This window comes from Macaca nemestrina, chromosome 9 (genome assembly GCF_043159975.1).
Source record: "Macaca nemestrina isolate mMacNem1 chromosome 9, mMacNem.hap1, whole genome shotgun sequence".
NCBI classification, from domain to species: Eukaryota; Metazoa; Chordata; class Mammalia; order Primates; family Cercopithecidae; genus Macaca; species Macaca nemestrina.
The window spans coordinates 37,602,566-37,626,403 of record NC_092133.1 but is presented as its reverse complement, the minus strand read 5'-3'; the positions used below and the strand labels follow the sequence as shown (position 1 = coordinate 37,626,403).

Sequence of the window (23,838 nt, the reverse complement as noted above, 5' to 3'; positions counted from 1 at the left end):
GATGCAATGAAAACTAGTAAATCAAGCCTGGGGACATATAAAAATAAATCACTGCAAGACATTAGTATCTGGGCCACCACTTTGTACTTGGGGCAATTCATACCTTACATACCCACAGGATGAGTTCTCATTGTCTGCTGGGTAATGAGTAATCTGGTCCCAAAACCTCGTCTTTACTTCTTGCTCTCTTGGACTACTTTAGGTACTAACTCTGTCAATTGAGTCTTCTGGATAAGATGCTGACATGGAGTTTGGAATGCAAGAGGTTTATTGGACAGTAATGCTTGGGAAAATTTAAAGGGGAGGGAGGAGAATTGAGTAAGAAAAGCCTGCAAACCATAAGACAGGTCTGATAACTGGGGAAAGAAAGGGGTTGGTGAGTGGAAACTGCATTGGTTATAGAGAGTCTCAGATTGTCATGCATCTCATATACAGTCAGCCAACCCAATGGGTACTTCAGGTCAAAGTCTTTTAGAAGAATTCCATGTTGATCAAAAATGTAGACTGAAGGGTACTCAGGAAGACCTTATATTTGGCTTGAATCCTGAGACAGATTCTGAAAGCCCTAATAGCTAGAGGCTGTCAACCTAATTGCACTCCTTGCAGCTGAATTACAAGCCAGCCCTTCCTTCCTTCCTTCCTTCCTTCCTTCCTTCCTTCCTTCCTTCCTTCCTTCCTTCCTTCCTTCCTTCCTTCCTTCCTTCCTCCTTCCTTTCTTTTGTTTTTTAGAGATAGGTCTTACTCTGTCTCTCAGGCTGGAGTGCAGTGCAATCATTGTAACCTCAAATTCCTGGGCTCAAGCAATCCTTCTGCCTTCTGAGCAGCTAGGACTTCAGGTGCATGGCACCCTGCCTGGTTATTATTATTTTTTAAGTTTTTGTAGAGACAGGGTCTATGTTGCCCAGGCTGGTCTCAGACTCCTGGCTTCAAGTGATCCTCCTGGCCTTGGCTTCCCAAAGCACTGTTATAGATGTGAGCCACTACACTCAGCCTATAAATTTTTTCTTGAAGGGAGATCCAAGCTGTACACTTCCATGAATGCCACACTATAGGGCAATATCAAGTAGTACAACATTTATGTAATTGGAGTCCCAGAAAAGAAGGAGAAAATGGAGAAAAAAAAATTTGAAGCAATACTAACAAATTTTTCCCTAAATTTTATGAAAATTATAAACCTAAAGGTCCAGGAAGCTACCTGAAGCCCAAGCAGGAAAAGCATAAAGAAAACCATCCCAAACACATCATAATCATATTTCTGGCTGAGTGCCTATAATCCCAGCATTTTGAGAGGCTGAGATGGGAGGATCACTTGAGCCAGGAGTTTCAGACTACCTGGGAAACATAGTGAGACCTTGGCTCTACAAAAAACAAAACAAGGGTGGGCACAATGGCTCATGCCTGTAATCCCAACACTGGGAAGCCAAGTCAGGCAGATCACCTGATGTCAGGAGTTTGAGACCAGCCTGGCCAACATGGTGAAACTCCATCTCTACTAAAAATACAAAAACTAGCTGGGCATGGTGGCAGGCGACTGTAATCCCAGCTACTCAGGCAGCTGAGGCAGGAGAATCACTTGAACCCAGGAGGCAGAGGTTGCAGTGAGCTGAGATTGTGCCACTGCACTCCAGCCTGGGCAACAGAGCAAGACTCTGTCTCAAAACAAACAAAAAACAATAAAAACAACTTAGCTGGGTGTAGTTGTGCATGCCTGTAGTCCCAGCTACTTCAGTGGCTTCAGTGAGAGAATACTTGAGCCCACGAGGTTGAGGCTGCAGTGAGCCATGATCATGCTGCACTGCACTCCAGCCTGGGCAACAGAGTGAGTCTCTGTCTCAAAAAAAAAAAAAAAAAAAAAAAAAAAAATCACATTTCTGAAAGCAAGTGATAAAAATTTAACAGAAGCCAGAGGAAGAAAGTACACATATGTATTGAGAAACAAAGATAAGAGTTACTGCAGACTTACATCAGAAACTATGCAATCCAGAAGATAGTGGAATGATATTTTTAAAATATTGAAGGGAAAAATAAGTCATCCTAGAATTCTATGTCTAGTGAAATCATGTTTTAAGAATGAAGACAAACCAAAGACAGTTTAACATAAGAGAAATCTGAGATAATTCAGCACAACTATGCTACCTTAAACATTAAGAGAAATTTTTAGGTAGAAGAAAAATGGATATCTTGTCTACACAAAGGAATTAAGAGCACTGGACTTTTCCCTCATTGTTTAATTTCTTTTAAAGAAAATCATTGAAAGCAAAAATAATAACATATTACAGGGTTTATTACATGTAGAAGTAAAATGTATGACAACAGTAGCACAAAGGCAGGGAAAGGAAATGGAGTACTGTTGTATTTGAAGATAGACTGTGATAAGTCACGTGTATTGTACAGCCTTGAGGAACCATTGTAAAAAAACATGTAATTACTAAGAGAATATTGAAGATAAAATAGATTTTAAAACCTCATGCCAACAGAAGGCACAAAAAGGGAAAAGAAAAACTGGTGGGAAAATATAGAAAACAGAGATGGCAGCTTTAAACCCAATTATAGCAATGTTATAAACACTCCAATTAAAAGGCAGAAATTTGTCAGGATAAAAAAATGTAGACTTCAGAAAAAAAAATGATACTAGGGATAAAAAGAAATACCTCAATGATAAAGAGTTCCATTCATTAAGAAGATATAACAATCCTAAAGGTCTATGCATATAATACCAAAGCTTCTAAATACATGAAGTAAAAGTGACAGAACTATAGAGAGAAATTGACAAATCTACAATTATAGTTAGTGAATGAAATTGAGAAATCTATATTACCATTTGTTGAATGTTACTAAACCTGTGTTTGGAGGGATATTTTAAGCCTCAAATACTTACATTAGAAAACAATAAAGGTTTATAGTCAATTGTGCAAGCTTCCATCTTAAGAAAGTATGTAAAGAAAAGCAAATTAAACCCAATATGAGCAGAAGAAAGGAAATAATAACATTATTTAAGGTAATCAATGAGTAGAAAACAAACAATAGGGAAAATTAATGAAATGAAAAGTTAGTTCTTTGCAAATGTCAATAAAATTGATAAACCTTTAGCTAGATGAATCGAGAAAAAAGTTAAAAAGGGGACATTACTACAGATCTGACATATCTTAAAAGCATTATATTAGAATATACATTAGACTATGTTATACAAATAAATTTGGTATCCTAGTTGAAATAGACAAATTCCTTGAAAGACAAATTGACAAAACAAGAAATAGAAAATCACAATAGCCTATAACTATTAAAAAATTGAAATCATAATTGAAAACCTTCACACAAAGGAAGCTCCAGCCCAGATGGCTTCATTGGTGAACTCTATCAAATGTATTAGGAAGAAATAATATCAGTGCTGTACAAATTCTTCCAAAAAATAGAGAGGGGAACATTTTTATGTCATTTTATGAGTCCAGCATTATCCTGATACTAAAATTTGATGAAGACATTGTAAGTAAAGAAAACTACAGACCAGTGTTCTCTATGGATGTCTATGTAAAAATCCTTAATATATTAGCATTAAAAACCCAGCAATATATAAAATGGATGCTGTATGTTAAGTAGGGTTTACTCCAGGCAAGAAAAATAAAATATTCACAATACATATGTCTGTCAAGGGACTTGTATCTAGAAAATATAACATTTTTACCATTTAATGAAAAGACAACCTAATTTTTAAAATAGACAAAGGATTTGAACAGATTCCTCAAAAAAGAAGATATATGGGCACATGAAAAGATAATCAATATCATTAATCATCAAAAAATGCTAATTAAAGCCATGGTAAGATACTACTACACAGCTCGTAGAATGGCTAAAATTAAACTGACAATATCAAGTACTGATAAGGGTATGAAGCAACTGAACTCTCATATGTTGCTGATGTCCCCATAGAGTTTATGCAAAGTACATCCACTTTGTAAACATTTTGGCAGTTTCTTATAAACATGTACTTTCTATTTGACCCAGGATTATACTCCTAGATATTTTTTTCTAAGAGGAATGAAAACACAAACACTTCCACACAGAAGCTAACATACATACTGACAGACATACAGCAGGCTCAATAAGTGTTCACTGGTTGAATGAAAAAATAACACTTTTGAACTTTTTACAATTCTTTTTCTTCCTCCTCCTCCTCCTCCTCCTTCTCCTCCTCCTCCTCCTCCTCCTCCTCCTCTTCTTCTTCTTCTTCTTCTCCTCCTCCTCCTCCTCCTCCCTTCTTTTTCTTCTTTCTTTCATTTCTTTTTCTTTTTCTTTCTTTTTTTTTTTTTTTTTGACATGGAGTCTTGCTCTGTAGCTCAGGCTGGAGTGCAGTGGCACAATCTTGGCTCACTGCAACCTCTGCCTCCTGGATTCAAGCAATTCTCCTGACTTGGCTTCCTGAGTAGCTGAGATTACGGGCACCTGCCATCATGCCTGGCTGATTTTTTGTATTTTTAGTAGAGAGAGAGTTTCACCATGTTGACCAGGTTGGTCTCGAACTCCTGATCTCAGGTGATCTGCCTGCCTTGACTTCCCAAAGTGCTGGGGATACAGGCATGAACCACAGCACCTGGCTTTTTTTTTTTTTTTTTTTTTTTTTTTCAGTAGAGATGAGGTGTTGCTATGTTGCCCAGTCTGGTCTCAAATTCCTGAATTCAAGTGATCCTCTGCCTTGGCCTCCCAAAGTGCTAGAATTACAGATGTGAGCCACTGCACCCAGCCTTGAGCTTTTTTTCTTTCTTTCTTTTCTCTTTTATACTTTAAGTTCTAGGGTATGTGTGCACAACATGCAGTTTGTTACATATATATACGTGTGCCATGTTGGTTTGCTGCACCCATTAACTCATCATTAGCATTAGGTATTTCTCCTAATGCTATCCCTCCCCCATCTTCCCACCCCACAATAGGCCCCAGTGTGTGATGTTCCCTGCCTGTGTCCAAGTATTCTCATTGTTCACTTCCCACCTATGAGTGAGAACATGCGGTGTTAGAATTTCTGTCCTTGCAATAGTTTGCTCAGAATGATGGTTTCCATCTTCATCCATGTCCCTACAAAGGACATGAACTCATCCTTTTTATGGCTGCATAGTATTCCATGGTGTATATGTGCCACATTTTCTTAATCCAGTCTATCATTGATGGACATTTGGGTTGGTTCCAAGTCTTTGCTATTGTGAATAGTACTGCAGTAAACATACGTGTGCATGTGTCTTTAGAGTAGCATGATTTATAATCCTTTGGGTATATACCCAGTAATGGGATTGTGGGGTCAAATGCTATTTCTAGTTCTAGATCCTTGAGGAATTGCCACACTGTCTTCCACAATGGTTGAAAAGTGTTCCTATTTCTCCACATCCTCTCCAGCACCTGTTGTTTCCTGACTTTTTTTTTTTTTTTTTTTTTTTGAGTTGGAGTCTCAGTCGCCCAGGCTGGAGTGCAGTGGCGCAATCTCAGCTCAGTGCAAGGTCCACCTCCTGGGCTTACGCCATTCTCCTGCCTCAACTTCCTGAGTAGCTGGGACTACAGGCGCCTGCCACCACGTCCGGCTAATTGTTGTTTGTATTTTTAGTAGAGATGGGGTTTCACTGTGTTAGCCAGGATGGTCTCGATATCCTGACCTCGTGATCCGCCCATCTCGGCCTCCCAAAGTGCTGGGATTACAGGCAAGAGCCACTGCACCCAGCCTGTTTCCTGACTTTTTAATGATCACCATTCTCACTGGTGTGAGATGGTATCTCACTGTGGTTTTGATTTGTATTTCTCTGATGACCAGTGATGATGAGCATTTTTGTCATGTGTCTGTTGGCTGCATAAATGTCTTCTTTTGAAAAGTGTCTGTTCATATCCTTTGCCCACTTTTTGATGGGGTTGTTTGATTTTTTCTTGTAAATTTGTTGAAGTTCTTGTAGATTCTGGATATTAGCCCTTTGTCAGATGGGTAGATTGCAAAAATTTTCTCCCATTCTGTAGGTTGCCTGTTCACTCGGATGGTAGTTTCTTTTGCTGTGCAGAAGCTCTTTAGTTTAATTAGATCCCATTTGTCTATTTTGGCTTTTGTCGCCATTGCTTTTTGGTGATTTAGTCATGAAGTCCTTGCCCATGCCTATGTCCTGAATGGTATTGCCTAGGTTTTCTTCTAGGGCTTTTATGGTTTTAGGTCTAACATTTAAGTCTTTAATCCATCTTGAATTAATTTTTGTATAAGGTGTAAGGAAGGGATCCAGTTTCAGCTTTCTACATATGGCTAGCCAGTTTTCCCAGCACCATTTATTAAATAGGGAATCCTTTCCCCATTTCTTGTTTTTCTCAGGTTTGTCAAAGATCAGATGGTCGTAGATGTGTGGTGTTATTTCTGAGGCCTCTGTTCTGTTCCATTGGTCTATATCTCTGTTTTGGTACCAGTACCATGCTGTTTTGGTTACTGTAGCCTTGTAGTATAGTTTGAAGTCAGGTAGCGTGATGCCTTCAGCTTTGTTCTTTTGGCTTAGGATTGTCTTGGCAATGTGGGCTCTTTTTTGGTTCCATATGAACTTTAAAGTAGTTTTTTCCAATTCACGATATTGATTCTTCCTGTCCATGAGCATGGAATGTTCTTCTGTTTGTGTCCTCTTTTATTTCGTTGAGCAGTGGTTTGTAGTTCTCCTTGAAGAGGTCCTTAACATCCCTTGTAAGGTGGATTCCTAGGTATTCTCTTTGAAGCTATTCTGAATGGGAGTTCACTCATGATTTGGCTCTCCGTTTGTCTGTTATCGGTGTATAGGAATGCTTGTGATTTTTGCACATTGATTTTGTATCCTGAGACTTTGCTGAAATTTCTTATCAGCTTAAGGAGATTTTGGGCTGAGACAATGGGTTTTCTAAATACACAATCATGTCATCTACAAACAGGGACAATTTGACTTCCTCTTTTCCTGATTGAATACCCTTTATTTCTTTCTCTTGCCTGATTGACCTGGCCAGAACTTCCAACACTGTGTTGAATAGGAGTGGTGAGAGAGGGCATCCCTGTCTTGTGCCAGTTTTCAAAGGGAATGCTTCTAATTTTTGCCCATTCAGTATGATGGTGGCTGTGGGTTTGTCATAAATAGCTCTTATTATTTTGAGATACATTCCCTCAGTACCTAGTTTATTGAGAGTTTTTAGCATGAAGGGCTGTTAAATTTTGTCAAAGGCCTTTTCTGCATCTATTGAGATAATCATGTGGTTTTTGTCTTTGGTTCTGTTTATATGATGGATTACATTTATTGATTTGTGTATGTTGAAGCAGCCTTGCATCCCAGGGATGAAGCCCACTTGATCATGGTGGATAAGCTTTTTGATATGCTGCTGGATTTGGTTTGCCAGTATTTTATTGAGGATTTTTACCTCGATGTTCATCAGTGTCTCTTCCAGGCTTTGGTATCAGGATGATGCTGACCTCATAAAATGTGTTAGGGAGGATTCCCTCTTTTTCTATTGACTGGAATAGTTTCAGAAGGAATGGTACCACCTCCTGTTTGTACCTCTGGTAGTATTCAGCTGTGAATCCATCTGCTCCTGGAATTTTTTTTTTTTTTTTTGGTTGGTAGGCTACTAATTATTGCCTCAATTTCAGAGCCTGTTATTGGTCTATTCAGGGGTTCAACTTCTTCCTGGTTTAGTCTTGGGAGGGTGTATGTGTCCAGGAATTTATCCATTTCTTCTAGATTTTCTAGTTTATTTGCATAGAAGTGTTTATAGTATTCTCTGATGGTAGTTTGTATTTCTGTGGGATCAGTGGTGATATCCCATTTATCATTTTTTATTGCATCTATTTGATTCTTCTCTCTTTTCTTGTTTATTAGTCTTGCTAGTGTTCTATCAATTTTGTTGATGTTTTCAAAACACCAACTCCTAGATTCATTGATTTTTTGAAGGGTTTTTTGTCTCTATTTCCTTCAATTCTGCTCTGATTTTAGTTACTTTTTGCCTTCTGCTAGCTTTTGAATGTGTTTGCTCTTGCTTCTCTAGTTCTTTTAATTGTGATGTTAGGGTGTCAATTTTAGATCTTTTGTACTTTCTCTTGTGGGCATTTAGTACTATAAATTTCCCTCTACACACTGCTTTAAATGTGTCCCAGAGATTCTGGTATGTTGTGTCTTTTTTGTCACTGGTTTCAAAGAACATCTTTATTTCTGACTTCATTTCGTTATTTACCCAATAGTCATTCAGGAGCAGGTTGTTCAGTTTCCATGTAGTTGAGCAGTTTTGAGTGGGTTTCTTAATCCTGAGTTCTAATTTGATTGCACTGTGGTCTGAGAGACAGTTTGTTGTGATTTCTGTTCTTTTACATTTGCTGAGGAGTGCTTTACTTCCAACTACGTGGTCAATTTTGGTCTAAGTGCAATGTGGTGATGAGAATAATGTATATTCTGTGGATTTGGGGTGGAGAGTTCCGTAGATGTCTATTAGGTCTGCTTGGTGCAGAGCTGAGTTCAAGTCCTCGATATCCTTGTTAACCTTCTATCTCGTTGATCTTTCTAATAGACAGTGGGCCGTTAAAATATCCCATTATTATTTTGTGGGAGTCTAAGTCTCTTTGTAGGTCTTTAAGGACTTGCTTTATGAATCTGGGTGCTCCTGTATTGGGTGCATATATATTTAGGATAGTTAGCTCTTCTTATTGAATTGATCCCTTTACTGTTATATAATGGCCTTCTTTGTCTCTTTTGATCTTTGTTGGTTTAAAGTCTGTTTTATCAGAGACTAGGATTGCAACCCCTGCTTCTTTTTGCTTTCCATTTACTTGGTAGATCTTCCTCCATCCCTTTATTTTGAGGCTATATGTGTCTCTGCACTTGAGATGGGTCTCTTGAATACAGCACACTGATGGCTCTTGACTCTTCATCTAATTTGCCAGTCTGTGTCTTTTAATTGGGGCATTTAGCCCACTTACATTTAGGGTTAATATTGTTATGTATGAATTTGATCCTGTCATTATGATGTTAGCTGGTTATTTTGCCCATTAATTGATGCAGTTTCTTCCTAGCATTGATGGTCTTTACACTTTGGCATGTCTTTGCAGTGGCTGGTACCGGTTGTTCCTTTCCATGTTTAGTGCTTCCTTCAGGAGCTCTTGTAAGGCAGGCCAGGGGTGACAAAATCTCTCAGCATTTGCTTGTCTGTAAAGGATTTTATTTCTCCTTCTCTTATGAAGCTTAGTTTTGCTGGATATGAAATTCTGGGTTGAAAATTCTTTTCTTTAAGAATGTTGAATATCAGCCCCCACTCTCTTCTGGCTTGTAGAGTTCCTGCTGAGAGATCTGCTGTTAGTCTGATGGGCTTCCCTTTGTGAGTAACCCGACCTTTCTCTTTGACTGCCTTTAACATTTTTTCCTTCATTTCAACCTTGGTGAATCTTACAATTATGTGTCTTGGGGTTGCTCTTCTTGAGGAATATCTTTGTGGTGTTCTCTGTATTTCCTGAATTTGAATGTTGGCCTGCCTTGCTAGGTTGGGCAAGTTCTCCTAGATAATATCCTGAAGAGTGTTTTCCAGCTTGGTTCCATTCTCCCCATCACTTTCAGGTACACCAATCAGATGTAGATTTAGTCTTCTCACATAGTCCCATATTTCTTGGAGACTTTGTTTCTTTTTACTCTTTTTTCCCTAAGCTTCTCACTTCATTTCATTAATTTCATCTTCAATCACTGATACCCATTCTTCCACTTGATCAAATTGGCTACTGAAGATTGTGCATGCGTCACATAGTTCTCATGCCATGGTTTTCAGCTCCATCAAGTCCTTAAAGGTCTTCTCTACACTGTTTATTCTAGTTAGCCATTTGTCTAATCTTTTTTCAAGGTTTTTAGCTTCCTTGAAATGGGTTTGAACATCCTCCTTTAGCTCAGAGAAGTTTGTTATTACTGACCTTCTGAAGCTTACTTCTGTCAATTCGTCAAAGTCATTATCCATCCAGCTTTGTTCCATTGCTGGCAAAGAGAGAAGCTGCAATCCTTTGGAGGAGAAGAGGCACTCTGGCTTTTAGAATTTTCAGCTTTTCTGCTCTGGTTTCTCCCCATCTTTGTGGTTTTATCTACCTTTGGTCTTTGATGATGGTGACCTACAGATGGGATTTTGGTTTGGATGTCCTTTTTGTTGATGCTGATGCTATTCTTTTCTGTTTGTTAGTTTTCCTTGAACAATCAGGCCCATCATGTTGCGGGAAGTCAGGGACCCCGAACAGAGGGACCAGCTGAAGCCGTAGCAGAACAACATACATTGTGAAGATTTCATGGACATTTATTAGTTCCCCAAATTAATACTTCTATAGTTTCTTATGCCTGTATGTACTGCAATCTCTGAACATAAGTTGTGAAGATTTCATGGACACTTATCCCTTCCCCAGTCAATACCCTTGTGATTTCCTATGCCTGTCTTTACTTTAATCTCTTAATCCCATCATCTTCGTAAGCTGAGGAGGATGAATGTCGCCTCAGGACCCTGTGATTGTGTCAGCTGCACAAATTGTTTGTAGAGCATTTGTGTTTGAACAATATGAAATCTGGGCATCTTAAAAAAAGAACAGGATACCAGCAATGTTCAGGGAACAAGAGAGGTAACTTCGAACTGGCCACCAGTGAGCTGGACGGAACAGAGCTATATTTCTCCTCTTTCAAAAGCAAATAGGAGAAATATCACTGAATTCTTTTTCTCAGCAAAGAACATCCCTGAGAAAGAGAATGTGCCCTGAAGGTAGGCTTATAGACAGCCCCTTTAAGGCGTGCCACCTTTTATGGTCGAAGCCGAAGGGATGAAATAAGCCCTGGTCTCCTGTAGTACTCCCAGGCTTATTAGGATGAGGAAATTCCCGCCTAATAAATTTTGGTCAGACAGGTTGTCTGCTCTCAAACCCTGTTTCCTGATAAGATGTTATCAATGACAGTGCGTGCCCAAAACTTCATTAGCAATTTTAATTTCGCCCCATCCTGTGGTCCTGTGATCTCGCCCTGCCTCCACTTGCTTTGTGATATTTTATTACCTTGTGAAGTATGTGATCTCTGTGACCCACACCCTATTCATGCACTTCCTCCCCTTTTGAAAATCGCTAATAAAAACTTGCTGGTCTTTTGGCTTGGGGAACATCACAGATCCTGCCGACACGTGATGTCTCCCCCGGACACCCAGCTTTAAATTTCTCTCTCTTGTACTCTTTCCCTTTATTTCTCAAACCAGCCGAGACACTTAGGAAATAGAAAAGAACCCACGTTAAACATTGGGAGTGGGTTCTTCCAATACCTCAGTTGCAGGTCTGCTGGTATTTGCTGGAGGTCCACTCCAGACCCTGTTTGCCTGGGTATCACCAGCAGAGGCTGCAAAACAGCAAATATTGTAGAACAGCGAATATTGCTGCCTGATCCTTCCTCTGGAAGCTTCATCTTGGAGGGGCACCCAGCTGTATGAGGTGTCAGTTGGCCCCTAATGGGAGGCGTCTCCCAGTTAGGCTACACAGGGGTCAGGGACCCACTTGAGGAGGCAGTCTGCCCATTCTCAGAGCTCAAACGCCATGCTGGGAGAACAACCGCTCTCTTCATAGATGTCAGACAGGGACGTTTAAGTCTGCAGAAGTTTCTACTGCCTTTTGTTCAGCTATGCCCTGCCCCCAGGGGTGGAGTCTACAGAGGCAGGCAGGCCTTGTTGAGCTGCGGTGGGCTTCTCCCAGTTTGAGCTTCCCAACCACTTTGTTTACCAACTCAAGCCTCAGCAATGGCAGATGCCCCTCCCCCAGCCAGGCTGCCGCCTCACAGTTAGCTCTCGGACTACTGTGCTAGTGGTGAGCAAGGCTCTGTGGGCATGGGACCCGCTGAGCTAGGCGCTGGATATCATTTCCTGGTGTTCTGTTTGCTAAGACCATTGGAAAAGTGCAGTTTTTGGGTGGCAGTGTCCCGATTTTCCTGGTACAGTCTGTCACAGCTTCCCTTGGCTAGGAAAGGGAAATCCCCCGACCCCTTGCACTTCCTGGGTGAGATGACGCCCCATCCTGCTTCGGCTCACCCTCCATGGGCTGCACCCACTGTCCAACCAGTCCCAGTGAGATGAGCCAGGTACCTCAGTTGGAAATGCAGAAATCACCTGTCTTCTTCTGCATCGATCACATTGGGAGCTGCAGACCAGAGCTGTTCCTATTGCCATCTTGGAATGGAGCAGCTTTTACAATTCTTAATATCCTCATTGAACAATAACATAAAGTAGGTTGCTTTTTTTTTGTTTGTTTTTGACGGAGTCTCTCTCTGTTGCCAGGCTGGAGTGCAGTGGCACAATCTTGGCTCACTGCAACCTTCGCCTCCTGGATTCAAGTGATTCTTCTGCCTCAGCCTCCTGAGTAGCTGGGACTACAGGTAACATGCCACCATACCCAGCTAATTTTTGTATTTGTAGTAGAGATGGGGTTTCACCATGTCGGTCAAGATGGTCTTGATCTCTTGACCTCGTGATTCGCCTGCCTCAGCCTCCCAAAGTGCTGGGATTACAGGCGTGAGCCACTGCACCTGGCCTAGGTTGCATTATTATCTTCATTTTACAAATGGAGAAACAAGACAAATAACTTTCTCAAGTTCACACAGTCTGTTATTGGTAAAGCTGGGATTAGAATTATTGCAACTCACAACAAATAACTTGCCCTAGACCACAGCAGTATCCTCCTTCTTGTCTAATGGAGGAGTTACTTTTAGGCTCATTCACATGTTTAGTAGAATAATATGTCTATCTTGATGCATCAAAGCTTAAGAAAAATGTTGAGTCCTTAGTCTTGGATGTTTGGACCTTTTGTCCATGGATAGGCCCCCAGAGGTCCAGGAATCTCATGATATTTGATGTGAGTTTCTGTGTATATACATAAATGAATTTTTCCTCAGGCCAAAGACCCATAGTTCTCATCAGATTCTCAAAGAATTTTGTAACTACTAAATGATTAAGAACCATAGATGTAGAAAGAATATTTGAGATCTTCCTAATACACAATTATAATTACTAAGTGTTCTAAAATATTTATAGATGAGTTCATTTGAAGAGTTATCCACAGATCACTTTTTATGTCTGCACAGAAGATTTTGGTTAGGGAACTAGGAGGTAATGTTTATCACGCACAACTAGCTTACTTTAGCTCTTGAGTCATCACTGGAAAGATATTGTTTACCCTTACCTAGAAATAGAAGCTGAGTTATATGGTGTCTTAAGACCATTTTGAAGGAGAGGAATTCAGCCCTGTTTTAAGAACATGTGTCATGTGGTGCTGGTTTTGTCTCACATCGCTGAATTCTGTTCTTTGGGACTTACTTTTAGGCAAGACTGTCCCAGCTACTATGGTAAGAGTAGTTTAGCTCCCAGAGTGCAAAGTCTCCAAACCATTGCTCTGGCTAACTCATGATAACACAGTTCAGGCTTGTGCTGGTCACAGACCTAGCTTTTTCATGTCTATTGTCCTTTTGAACAACCTTGAACAGCCTTCCTACTACTATAGCTGCAATCTACTTTGCAACGGAGAACAAGAACTGTTTTGTTTTTTTTTTCCTTCTTCAGCTGCTACACATGTACTTCTTGACTAGTGTCTCCTATTCCACCACCTAGCTTGCCTGAAAATTTCTTTATGCAAAACCATTTATTTGTCAGCCATTGAGACATTGAGATCACAGACAGGTGTTTTGAAATTTCTTATTTATTTATTTTGAGACAGAGTCTCACTTTGTGGCCCAGACCAGAGTGCAGTGGCATGATCTTGGCTCACTACAACCTCTGCCTCCCGGGTTCAAGTGATTCTCATGCCTCAGCCTCCTGAGTAGTAGCTGGAATTATAGGTGAGTGCCACCATGCCCAGTTAATTTTTTCTAGTTTTAGTAGAGACAGGGTTTCACTGTGTTGACCAGGCTGGTCTTGAACTCCTGGCCTCAAGTGATCCACCTGCTTCGGCCTGCCAAACTGCTGGGATTATCAGTATGAGTCACCATGCCCAGCGTCTTAAAGATTTTTCTAATCTCATCAAGAATATCACCTGCAGAGGTGGGCTTTAGAGAAGCAGGTAGGATCACCCTCAGTGGACTCTTCTGCAAGATGAGGGAAAAGACTGGTATGTTGGATTGGGTATTTCTCCCAGCTGGGGAGGAGTAGAGCCCTTAGCAGAGAATGGCATATCTCTCAGAAGTTCTCCCAGCCTCTGCTCCAAGAAGTCCACCACACAGTACTGAATATCAACCAACTGAGGATTAGTATAATCTTAACGGCTATGCTGATCACCTAGCTGGAGTAGGACACTTGGAGGAGGAGAGGAGGAATGAGGCAGAAGAGGTTGTTATGGAGCCAGGGTTGCTGTGGTAGCAGTGGGAATTAATGAGGATTTACTTAAATAGAAAATAATTCCATGTAACACTGAGGAAAACTGAAACTAGAGAGCTGATACCACATACTACAAACAGATGCTCTGCTTTACCAAAAAATTACCCCAGTTTCCCAGTTTAAATTGTGAGTCATCCTTTCTAGTACATTCTAAATGATTCAATGGTTTTCCTAAAAGGAGAAAAAAAAAACCTTTCCATACAAAATTTCCCAAACCCCTATATACCTGAATGTAAAAAATGCATATAAATTTTATTAATTTATATGGCCACCATAATAAACTGGGTGGCTTAAAAAGCCAGAAATTTATTGTCTTCAGGTACCGGACACTTGAAATCCAAAATCAAGGTGCCATCAGGGCCATGCTCCCTCTAAAACCTGAAAGGAAATCTGTTCTTGCCTCTTCCTAGCTTCTGATGGTTTGCAGGCAATCTTTGCAGCTCCCAGGCCTACAGATGCATCACTCCAGTCCCTCATCTTCATGTAGTAATTTTTTTTCAATAGAAACTGTGCTACTTTATTAAAATACTGAGTTTTAGTTCACATGTGTATTTTTGACTCCCCACCATTTCCATGTCTGACCACTGCTACCACTACGTCCCATCATAACGTTCCATATGTATTTAAAACAAAGCAAAGGGTGGAGTTCCATCTTTAAAAACTAAAGAGGCATTTTGGACAACACATTCTTGGCAATGGAACCCAGACAACATTTATTAAACACGTTAGGGAGAGTTCTCACTCTGCATTATAGAAAGGACAACCAGATATCGACTGTTACAGAAATGAAATAAGATGGAAAATTTTTAACAAATTGTTTAAACTACTTTCTTAAAGGGACTTCCTCCACTTCAGAGATCTTGAATAGCCTCCTGGTCAGTTGTCCGGAAGCAATTCTTCACATAATTGATGAACTTGGCTTCCACTTTGGGAAGAGAACCACCTTTTTCTATACTTGCTTGCATTTTTGCTTTAATGTCTTCTACAGAACTAGACCCTTTTGGTATTTTAGGAGTTTTTTCCTGTTTTTTGAAGGATTCTTGTCCTTTTGATCTTGGTGTTTACGATGGGTTTGAGTGTTTTCCATTCTGATTTGACTTTTGTGCATTTTTGGTTGGAGTATCTCATATAGATTTCTTCACTGGTGCTTTTCTTCAATTTCCTCATCATCATTATCTTCATCAGCAGCAAGTTTTACTTTTATTCTCTGGAACCTTGCTACCACCTCTAGGGGCAGACTGCTTTCCAGATATCCTTAAAGAGTTTCACATCCTCCTCCTCTTCATCTTCTGACTCTGCATCTTCCTCCACAGCTACTAAGTGCTGTCCGCTAATGTGCGCTGGCCCTGAACCACACTTCAATGGTAAGAGCACTGGTGGTGTGACTTCAAAGCCCCCAAGGGAAACCGTTGGCTGTACAGACATTTTCAAAGTTGCCAGTGTTACTTTAATTGGACTGCCTTCATAATTCATTGCCTCTGCTTCAACAATGTGCAATTCATCCTTTGCACCAGCCCCTAAACTGACCGTCCTTAAAGATAACTGGTGTTCATTTTCATCATTATCCATCTTAAAGTGATAATCGTTGTCAGCCTTTAGTTCAAAACTGAAAAGATAGTTCTGAGCCTTGTGGGGCTCATGTCCATGTCCATCGAATCTTCCACTGGGTGGCGGCACACGTTTAGGTGGGAGAGAAAGAAGACAGAGATAAATGACCACTGCTCAAGAGAACAGCCATACAGGACGGAATCACCAGTAGTATTCTTCCTGTGTGTCTCTTCATATAGTCTTCTCTCTGTGCCTGCATCCAAATTTCCTATTTTTATACCAACCATTGTATTAAGGCCCACCCTACTGACCTCATCTTATCTTGACTACATCTGTAAAGACCTCATTCCCAAATAAGGTCACATTCTGAGATATGTGGCCTTATGGATTAGGACTTCAACATATCTTTTTGGGGGAACCACAATTCAATCCATAACATAGATGGTAATTATGAAAGTGTATGACATTTAAATATACAATTATCTTTACGATTGAGTCATGAGTTACTCTGAAATTATTACCTTCTAGCCTTTCAAAATACGTCCATAGATTGCTATCTTATGCAGTGGCCAAGTGTGTTCCCCAATTAATTATTAGGCTTAATTAGCTGCTTTATCATTTCAGTGCTATCTGAAGTACACAGTAGAAATATATGACAAAGTATGATACATTTCTGGGATGATCTAAGACCTCGGACCTGATTCTCCATGATGGTATCTTTTATTCCTTGGTGTTCACCAATGTCTGCTTTTCTGCCCTGGTTTTGTGGGATATTTCTCTAGGAACTGGCTTTTAGTCTAGCTTTGCTGTCACTCCACTTTGAAACTTGATATGGTTTGGCTGTGTCCTCACCCAAATCTCATCTTGAATTGTAGCTCCCATAATCCTTAAATACCATGGGAGGGACCTGGTGGGAGGTAACTGAATCATGGGGGCGGGTTTTCCCATGTTGTTGTGATAGTGAATAAGTCTCGTGAGATCTGATGGTTTTATAAAGGGCAGTTCCCCTGCACATGCTCTCTTGTGCAGCCACCATGTCAAACATGCCTTTGCTCCTTCTTTGCCTTCTGCCATGATTGTGAGGCCTCCCCAGCCATGTGGAACTGAGAGTCCATTAAAGCTCTTTTTTTTTTTTTTTTTGTAAATCACCCAGTCTCGAGTATGTCTTTATTAGTGGCATGAGAATGGACTAATATAAACCTCATATCAAGTTTAGGTTCTATCTGATAGATATGCAAATCAAAGAGGGTGTAATTATCTTTAGTAAGCAAAACTAACAGCATAATCCTAGACAAGAACTTATAGAAAGTTCATATCCATATGTATCTCCCATGGTTGAGAGTGCTCACAAAAAGGAACCATTACATCCTTCTTACCTATACTTAGAGATATCATACATTACCTGTAATACCTTATTTTCTACAAATTAAAATTTTAACCAAGATTTAATTATCAAGCATTGGCAGTGGTGAGCCCAGCTACATTCGTATACCAATAATCATTGTGGAGGTTTAAATTTCCAGCCACTTTGTTCTGTGCAAGAGCATTATTTTCTTATTTTGATAATATACTTTACATTTATTTTTAAAAATAAAGATATTTATTTGGAAAATATTGGTAGCATGATAACTCAACCTCACCAGATACTAACAGTTCATCAGGTCAGGCAATAGGTAGAACAAGTCCATGTGAGCTTCTTAAAAAGAAATGGATGACCACTCAATAGCTGACTCCATCTTCCATTTTACTAATCCAAAATATGAAGTTTTGGGACTTTTTCTCAAAAGGAGAAACTTGGGGAAAATGTCTGAAGCAATGTTGTTGATCTTTTTTTTTTTCCTTTATGAAACTTTAACTGCATACTTCAGTCTGGTGGAATCTTTTGTGTTATTCTGACTGTCAATAAGAACCAAAGGACTATGTTGATGATTCTTGATGATTTCAGCAACACTTCCAAAGTACTAGAGGAAGAAAACACAGATGAATTATACATTGGAATTTGTGTTAACTTTGAGCTCCACTCCTCCCATCTTCTCTCATTCTCAAGTTAGTAAAAGTTATTATGCCCCAGCTGACATTCTGCACAAAAAAATCTAGTTTAACAAAGACTGTAACCTTCAAGGTGGCAGACTTTGGACTTTGCTGTATTAAGTATGAAGAAAAACACACTGACAGCCTCAATTAGCATAGCTACTTAGATTACTTAACTGAGTTATGATAAAATATCATAGTATATTGCTTTTCATTTACTGTTAAATGTAAAACTATCATACAATGCATTTTTCTACATTCTTCACAAAACATAGATCATCTCTTACTTTGCACAAGTCTCAGATACAAGAAATGATGTAATAAATTAACCTTAGAATTTAGTACAAGGGAACAGTCATTTCCTAAACAAATTTATGTCTTGTTTTCTTTTTTAAACAAATAAAGCTTTAGAAACCTTCATATTTCCATTTTTACTTGGTTCCTGGTAAGCTTAGAGTTAACTTAGTGCCTAATAAATAATGAAATTTCATGCTAGGCTCTCTCCTTACATACTTATTTTTCCAAATTTTGATCCTTGCTGTCTATGGGTTTTAATTTAAAATTATCACAAATTTTGTTCTGAAAAATAATTAAAGTTTTGAAGGAAGATAAAAACAAATGTAACACAGATCATGAAATGAAATGCATTGAGTATACAAAAGTGCTACAAGTTCACACTCATTAAATGTATTTAGAATCACTTTTAAGAAGTGGTGATTGTTTTACAACAGTGCCATGAGTTTAGCAGTTACCATCAATTGATTTTATTTTCTCGATGTTTTAGATAAAGACAAACATCTGGAGTAAAAATTTTAAGCATTTATTAATTGTTTGGATGACTTCCAAGTATCTACATATCGACTAAAGTAAAATATTCAGAATATTGGCCAACATTTTCAAATGAAATATCAGTTGTCTTTTAGATAATTGGCTAGCTGAATATTCAGTCAGGAAGAGAGGTAAGAGACAGGGACTTTCAAATACCTTTAGTCTTTATTCTTTACTTCCTATTCAATCATTCAGCCATCTTGCAATTGCCAATGAAATTCTTTCATTATAAATCCCATAAAACATTCATTCTGCTTGTTTGCTTGTTTGGCATAATATGTTGCTAAACCAAATGCAGCTGAAAGTTAAATGTATGGACTAAAGGGCCAGAAAATGAAATAGCGCAATCTCTTTGAAGTGGATTACAAGGGAAAAAGTGTGTCCTGAACCTAGGAAGTATAGGAGAGGATTGCTATACTTACACAAACAAATATCTCATTCTGTCCCTCTAGTCCCTGAATATTTGTGAGTATTGCTTTGTTGTGGTGTTTGGGGATTGAAGTGTTTACAGTAGAGAGTTGAGCTGAGTTGAAACATTTGAAGTAGGGAATGAAGTTGAAGAATATTTGTTATTTAATTTTAAAAAGAATTGGGCATAACATAGTTACAGCTTCCCCTCACTCTCCTTTTTTTCTGTTTTTATTAATTCAGTGTATTTGAGAGATACATTCAGCATATTTGTGGACAGAAAAACAACTCATTTGATAACTCAAAATCTCATGGCCAATAAGATAAAGCAGACCGTTGTCAAAACTGTAAAATTACTCAATGCTGTATCACACAATGCCAAAATAGCTGCATAAAAAGTTAAACAGTTAATGAATTGGTTACTTTTTCTGGGCATATACACACAAATACACAGACTTTTAGAAAAACATCCACATGATTGACATCATGTAACCAACACTTTAATTCTCCATTCAGATGTGCAGTGTATAGGGGACATAATCCTTTTATTATAGATACTTTAAGTAAGAGTTTTAATTGACTGTCAGTACCTCCAGATGCTATTATGGTAATATACTACTTATTTTGGAATCCATAGGCTGAATATGTTGGAAGTGAGGTGAAGCTCTAGTCTATTCATTCTAAAGTAGAGATGAAGATTCATTAGGCCAAGAGAAATTCCTGTTTACCAGAGTTTCCTAGCAGGACAACAAAATCCAGAGCCCCTCAGGGAGTTCAAAATTTGTGAGAGAATTTCAGGACCTCGAAATAGGACAGCTTCTTCACCCACCCTTAAGCCTCTTATAGAAAAGTTAGACTGCTGGAGAAGCTTTAGGATGTTAAATGATAATGCAATCTACATTTTAAAACCAAAGACTGGTCTTAATTAGTGCTCTCAGATTCAAGAGTTTTGCATTATAAAATTATCTGAGACTTTGTTAAAAGCAAAATAAAATTCCCCAATATAAAAATTCTAGAAGAAAATGTAGGGGGGAAACACCATGACACTGGATTTGGCAATGATTTTTTGGATATGACACTAAGCGCATAGGCAAAAAAAGCAAAAATAGACAAGACTATCAAGCTTAAAACCTTTTGCTCAGCAAATAACACAATGAACAGAGTGAAAAGGTAACCTATGGAGTGGGAAAAATATTTGTAAATCATTTATCTGATAAGGGCTAATATCTAGGAATATAAAGAACTTCTAAAACTCAGCAACAACAAAAGTCAAATAACCTTATTATAAAATGGAATAGGCATTTCTCTGAAGATGACATACAAGTGGCCAAAAAAGCATATGAAAAATGTTCAACATCACTAATCATCAGAGAAATGCAAATTAAAACCACAATGAGCTATCACCTCTCACCCATTTGGACGGCTACTATAAAGCCACAACAACAAAATTCAGAATATAACAAGTGCTGGTGGGGATGTGAAGAAGTTAAACCCTCGTGTGCTGTTGGTGAAATTGTAAAACGGTGCAACTACTATGGAAAGAAGTATGGGAGGCTCTCAAAGAATTAAAAATAGAATACCCATATCATCTAGCAATCCCACTTCTGGGTATATACCCCCAAATAATTGAAAGCAGTGTCTTGAAGAGATTTGCACACCCATGTTTATAGCAGCACTATTCACAATAGCCAAGAGATAGAAGCAACACAAATGTCCACTGATGGATGTTAGACACACAAAATGTGGTATATAGATACAATGAGATACTATGCAGCCTTAAAAAGGAAGGAAATCCTGACACATGCTACAACATGGATGAGTCTCGAGGACATCATGCTAAGTTAAATAAGCTGGTCATAAAGGACAAGCTTATTATGTGTGTGATTCCACTTTTTTGAGGTATCTTAAGTATTCGAATTCATAAAAATATAACGTGGTTGCTAGGGGCTGGAGGGAGGGGGAAAAGGGAAGTTGTTGCTTAGTGGGTATAGGGTTTTAGTTCTATAAGATGAACAAGTTCTGGAGATCTGTTTCACAGCAGTATAAATATACTTAACACTACTGAGCTGTACACTTAAAATGATTAAGATGGTAAATTTTATATGTGGTTTTTTAACCACAATTGTCTAAAAAGCAAAATAAAGGATACACATGACTTTTTCAGTTTGTTTTGCAAATGCTATTCTCCTGCCTGTAATCACTCAATCAAATCAATTCAGTCGCTTAGTAATTATTTATCAAGTGTATGCTGAAGCCAGATACTGTGCTCTGATTCTGGAAATACAGAGATGAAAAGACATTGTCCTTGGCTTCATGTAGTGGAGAAGACAGACACTTCAGCAGTCAAGACACTTTCCAACAATTCAAATATTTTCTAACAGGTGCTGGGTTTGGAATGGTGTACCTTTTTTCTGAAGGAATCTTGAAAGTAAATATTTCTTACCTTGAATTTTGTTTATGCTATTTTCTCTGCATAGATTGTTCTTCCCATTTTTCTCCTTCTCCTTCCCTCCAACTTACATTCTACCCATTCAAATTCAACCCAGAATTCAAAACCAGAATAAGTATCACTCCATTTCTAGACCATTCATGGGTTACTCCAGCTCATATTTCAGGGTTCATTTATAGGAGCAGGCTGGCTAAACTGAGATATGGTAAGCATTGAGTTTGGTCCAGATTAAAGAGGCATTAAAGTTAATGTCTGGTTAATATTTAAGACCCATGTGATTTTTTTTTCTTGCTGCAGGCCCATAAGCTCATTCTGGTACAAGGGCTATAGTCTAATGTTTTAACTCAAATTTCTGCATCTCTTCTGGATCCTTCCCTGATAACCTACCTTGGTACTTTAGTTGAGATTTTAGGTCTTGACTTTGGAGGTCTGGACCTTAACCTTAACTCTTACAACCTTAATTCAACTTGACATTTCAACCTTGATTTATATTTGCCCCTGGACTAAACTCTTAGGTCAGACTGACCTCATTAAATAACTGAATGAAAGAACTAGGATGTATATCACACGACTTCTTCCTTTTCTGTGTTCCTATTGGATATACTGCCTAAAAATAGTATTTTATCTTGTTCTCTATGACATTTGTGCAAGCATAAGAACAAGTACTTTTGTATGCTTTCTCCTGATCTCTAGCATCTAATACAATATTTGATGTCATTATACTCAATGCATAGTTATATAATTGAATTTAAAAAGAAATCACTGACCTCTTCACCATTTTTCTTTCTGCCCAAGGCATATTGTTTCGTTGCTTCAATAAACCGCACAGGAATATTATATACTCGCTTGTTAAAGAATACAACTAGTGTATATGGTTGTTTGGAATCATGGCCAGAGCTTTTCCGAATAAGAAATGATCCATCCTGTTTAATTTTTTTATAAAAGCATAATTATGGTTAGTATTACTTATATTTCTACAGGTTCAAAAAATCATTTTGTGAAGAACACCTATATTACATTCCAAAGGTAAACTATTTAGCTACATTATTTTTACTATTGATTAGTGCTTGTCCTCTTATTTTCTAAGAAAATAGTCCAAGAAAATATATACTCATAGAAAATCCTGAGTGAGATCAATGCTTGCCTTTTTTTAAAAAAAGGTAATAATAATTATTTTTAGAAACAGTCTCACTTTGTTGCCCAGGCTGGTGTGCAGTGGTGCAATCACAGCTTACTGCAGCCTGGAACTCCTGAGTTCAAGCGATCCTCCCACCTCAGCCTCCTGAGTACCTGGGACTACTGGTGTGCACCACCTTGCCCAGCTAAATGCTAGCTTTTTAATGTGCTAAATAAGGTTTTATGTTTATAAAATTTAGAAATATGTGAAGGGACACATTAAGATAAAATCTAGAGGACTGGCCGGGCGCGGTGGCTCAAGCCTGTAATCCCAGCACTTTGGGAGGCCGAGGCGGGTGGATCACGAGGTCAGGAGATCGAGACTATCCTGGCTAACATGGTGAAACCCCGTCTCTACTAAAAATACAAAAAACTAGCCGGGTGTGGTGGCGGGCGCCTGTAGTCTCAGCTACTTGGGAGGCTGAGGCGGGAGAATGGCATGAACCCGGGAGGTGGAGCTTGCAGTGAGCCGAGATCACGCCACTGCACTCCAGCCTGGGAGACACAGCGAGACTCCGTCTCAAAAAAAAAAAAAAAAAAAAAAAAAATCTAGAGGACTGTCTTGAACTGGGAACCATAGCCACCAGTTGTCTATGAAAAAAATATATCAAATTCCATTCATAAGTACTGTAAGAAGAAAACAGAAGTTGGGAATCAAAACTTTCAGCTGATGAAAATTCTCTCCTCAAAGAATTTATATAAGAAAAAATTCCCTAGCCGGGCATGGTGGCAGGTGCCTGTAGTCCCAGTTACTCGGGAGGCTGAGGCAGAAGAATGGCATGAACCCGGGAGGCAGAGTTTGCAATGAGCCGAGATCACGTTACTGCACTCCAGCCTGGGCAACAGAGCGAAACTCCGTCCAAAAAAAAAAAAAAAAAAATTCCAAAACTGTAACACAGTAATTCAAATTTTGTTAAACATTTTATAAAAATATTTAGAATCATAAAATAAAAAATTATCAACAAAGATGGACAAAAAAGCAGAATGAAATGCAACAAGAGTTGATCAAACTCAGGAAAGAAATTGAAGAAAAA

At 38.8% G+C, this 23,838-nt stretch overlaps 2 protein-coding genes and 1 pseudogene across 7 annotated transcripts in view; 1 reads left to right on the top strand and 2 right to left on the bottom strand.

Moving 5' to 3' along the window:
• The window catches only part of LOC105478462 (zinc finger protein 518A), a 173,293-nt gene that overhangs the window by 47,025 nt on the left and 102,430 nt on the right, over positions 1-23,838 (top strand). The window lies entirely within an intron of this gene.
• Positions 9,302-17,372, bottom strand: LOC139356213 (nucleophosmin pseudogene; annotated as a pseudogene).
• Positions 17,520-23,838, bottom strand: part of LOC105478465 (B cell linker) — an 80,129-nt gene continuing 73,810 nt past the window's right edge. Inside the window, exons 16-17 of one of the 2 annotated variants that reach the window (XM_011735814.3) lie at positions 22,396-22,551; positions 17,520-17,873 (exon numbers count right to left, since the gene is read on the bottom strand). In XM_011735814.3, coding sequence (XP_011734116.2) covers positions 17,754-17,873; positions 22,396-22,551 — 276 coding nt within the window. In that variant the 3' untranslated portion in view covers positions 17,520-17,753. The remainder of the gene's footprint in view (positions 17,874-22,395; positions 22,552-23,838) is intronic. The other variant, XM_011735815.3, reaches the window with a different exon arrangement.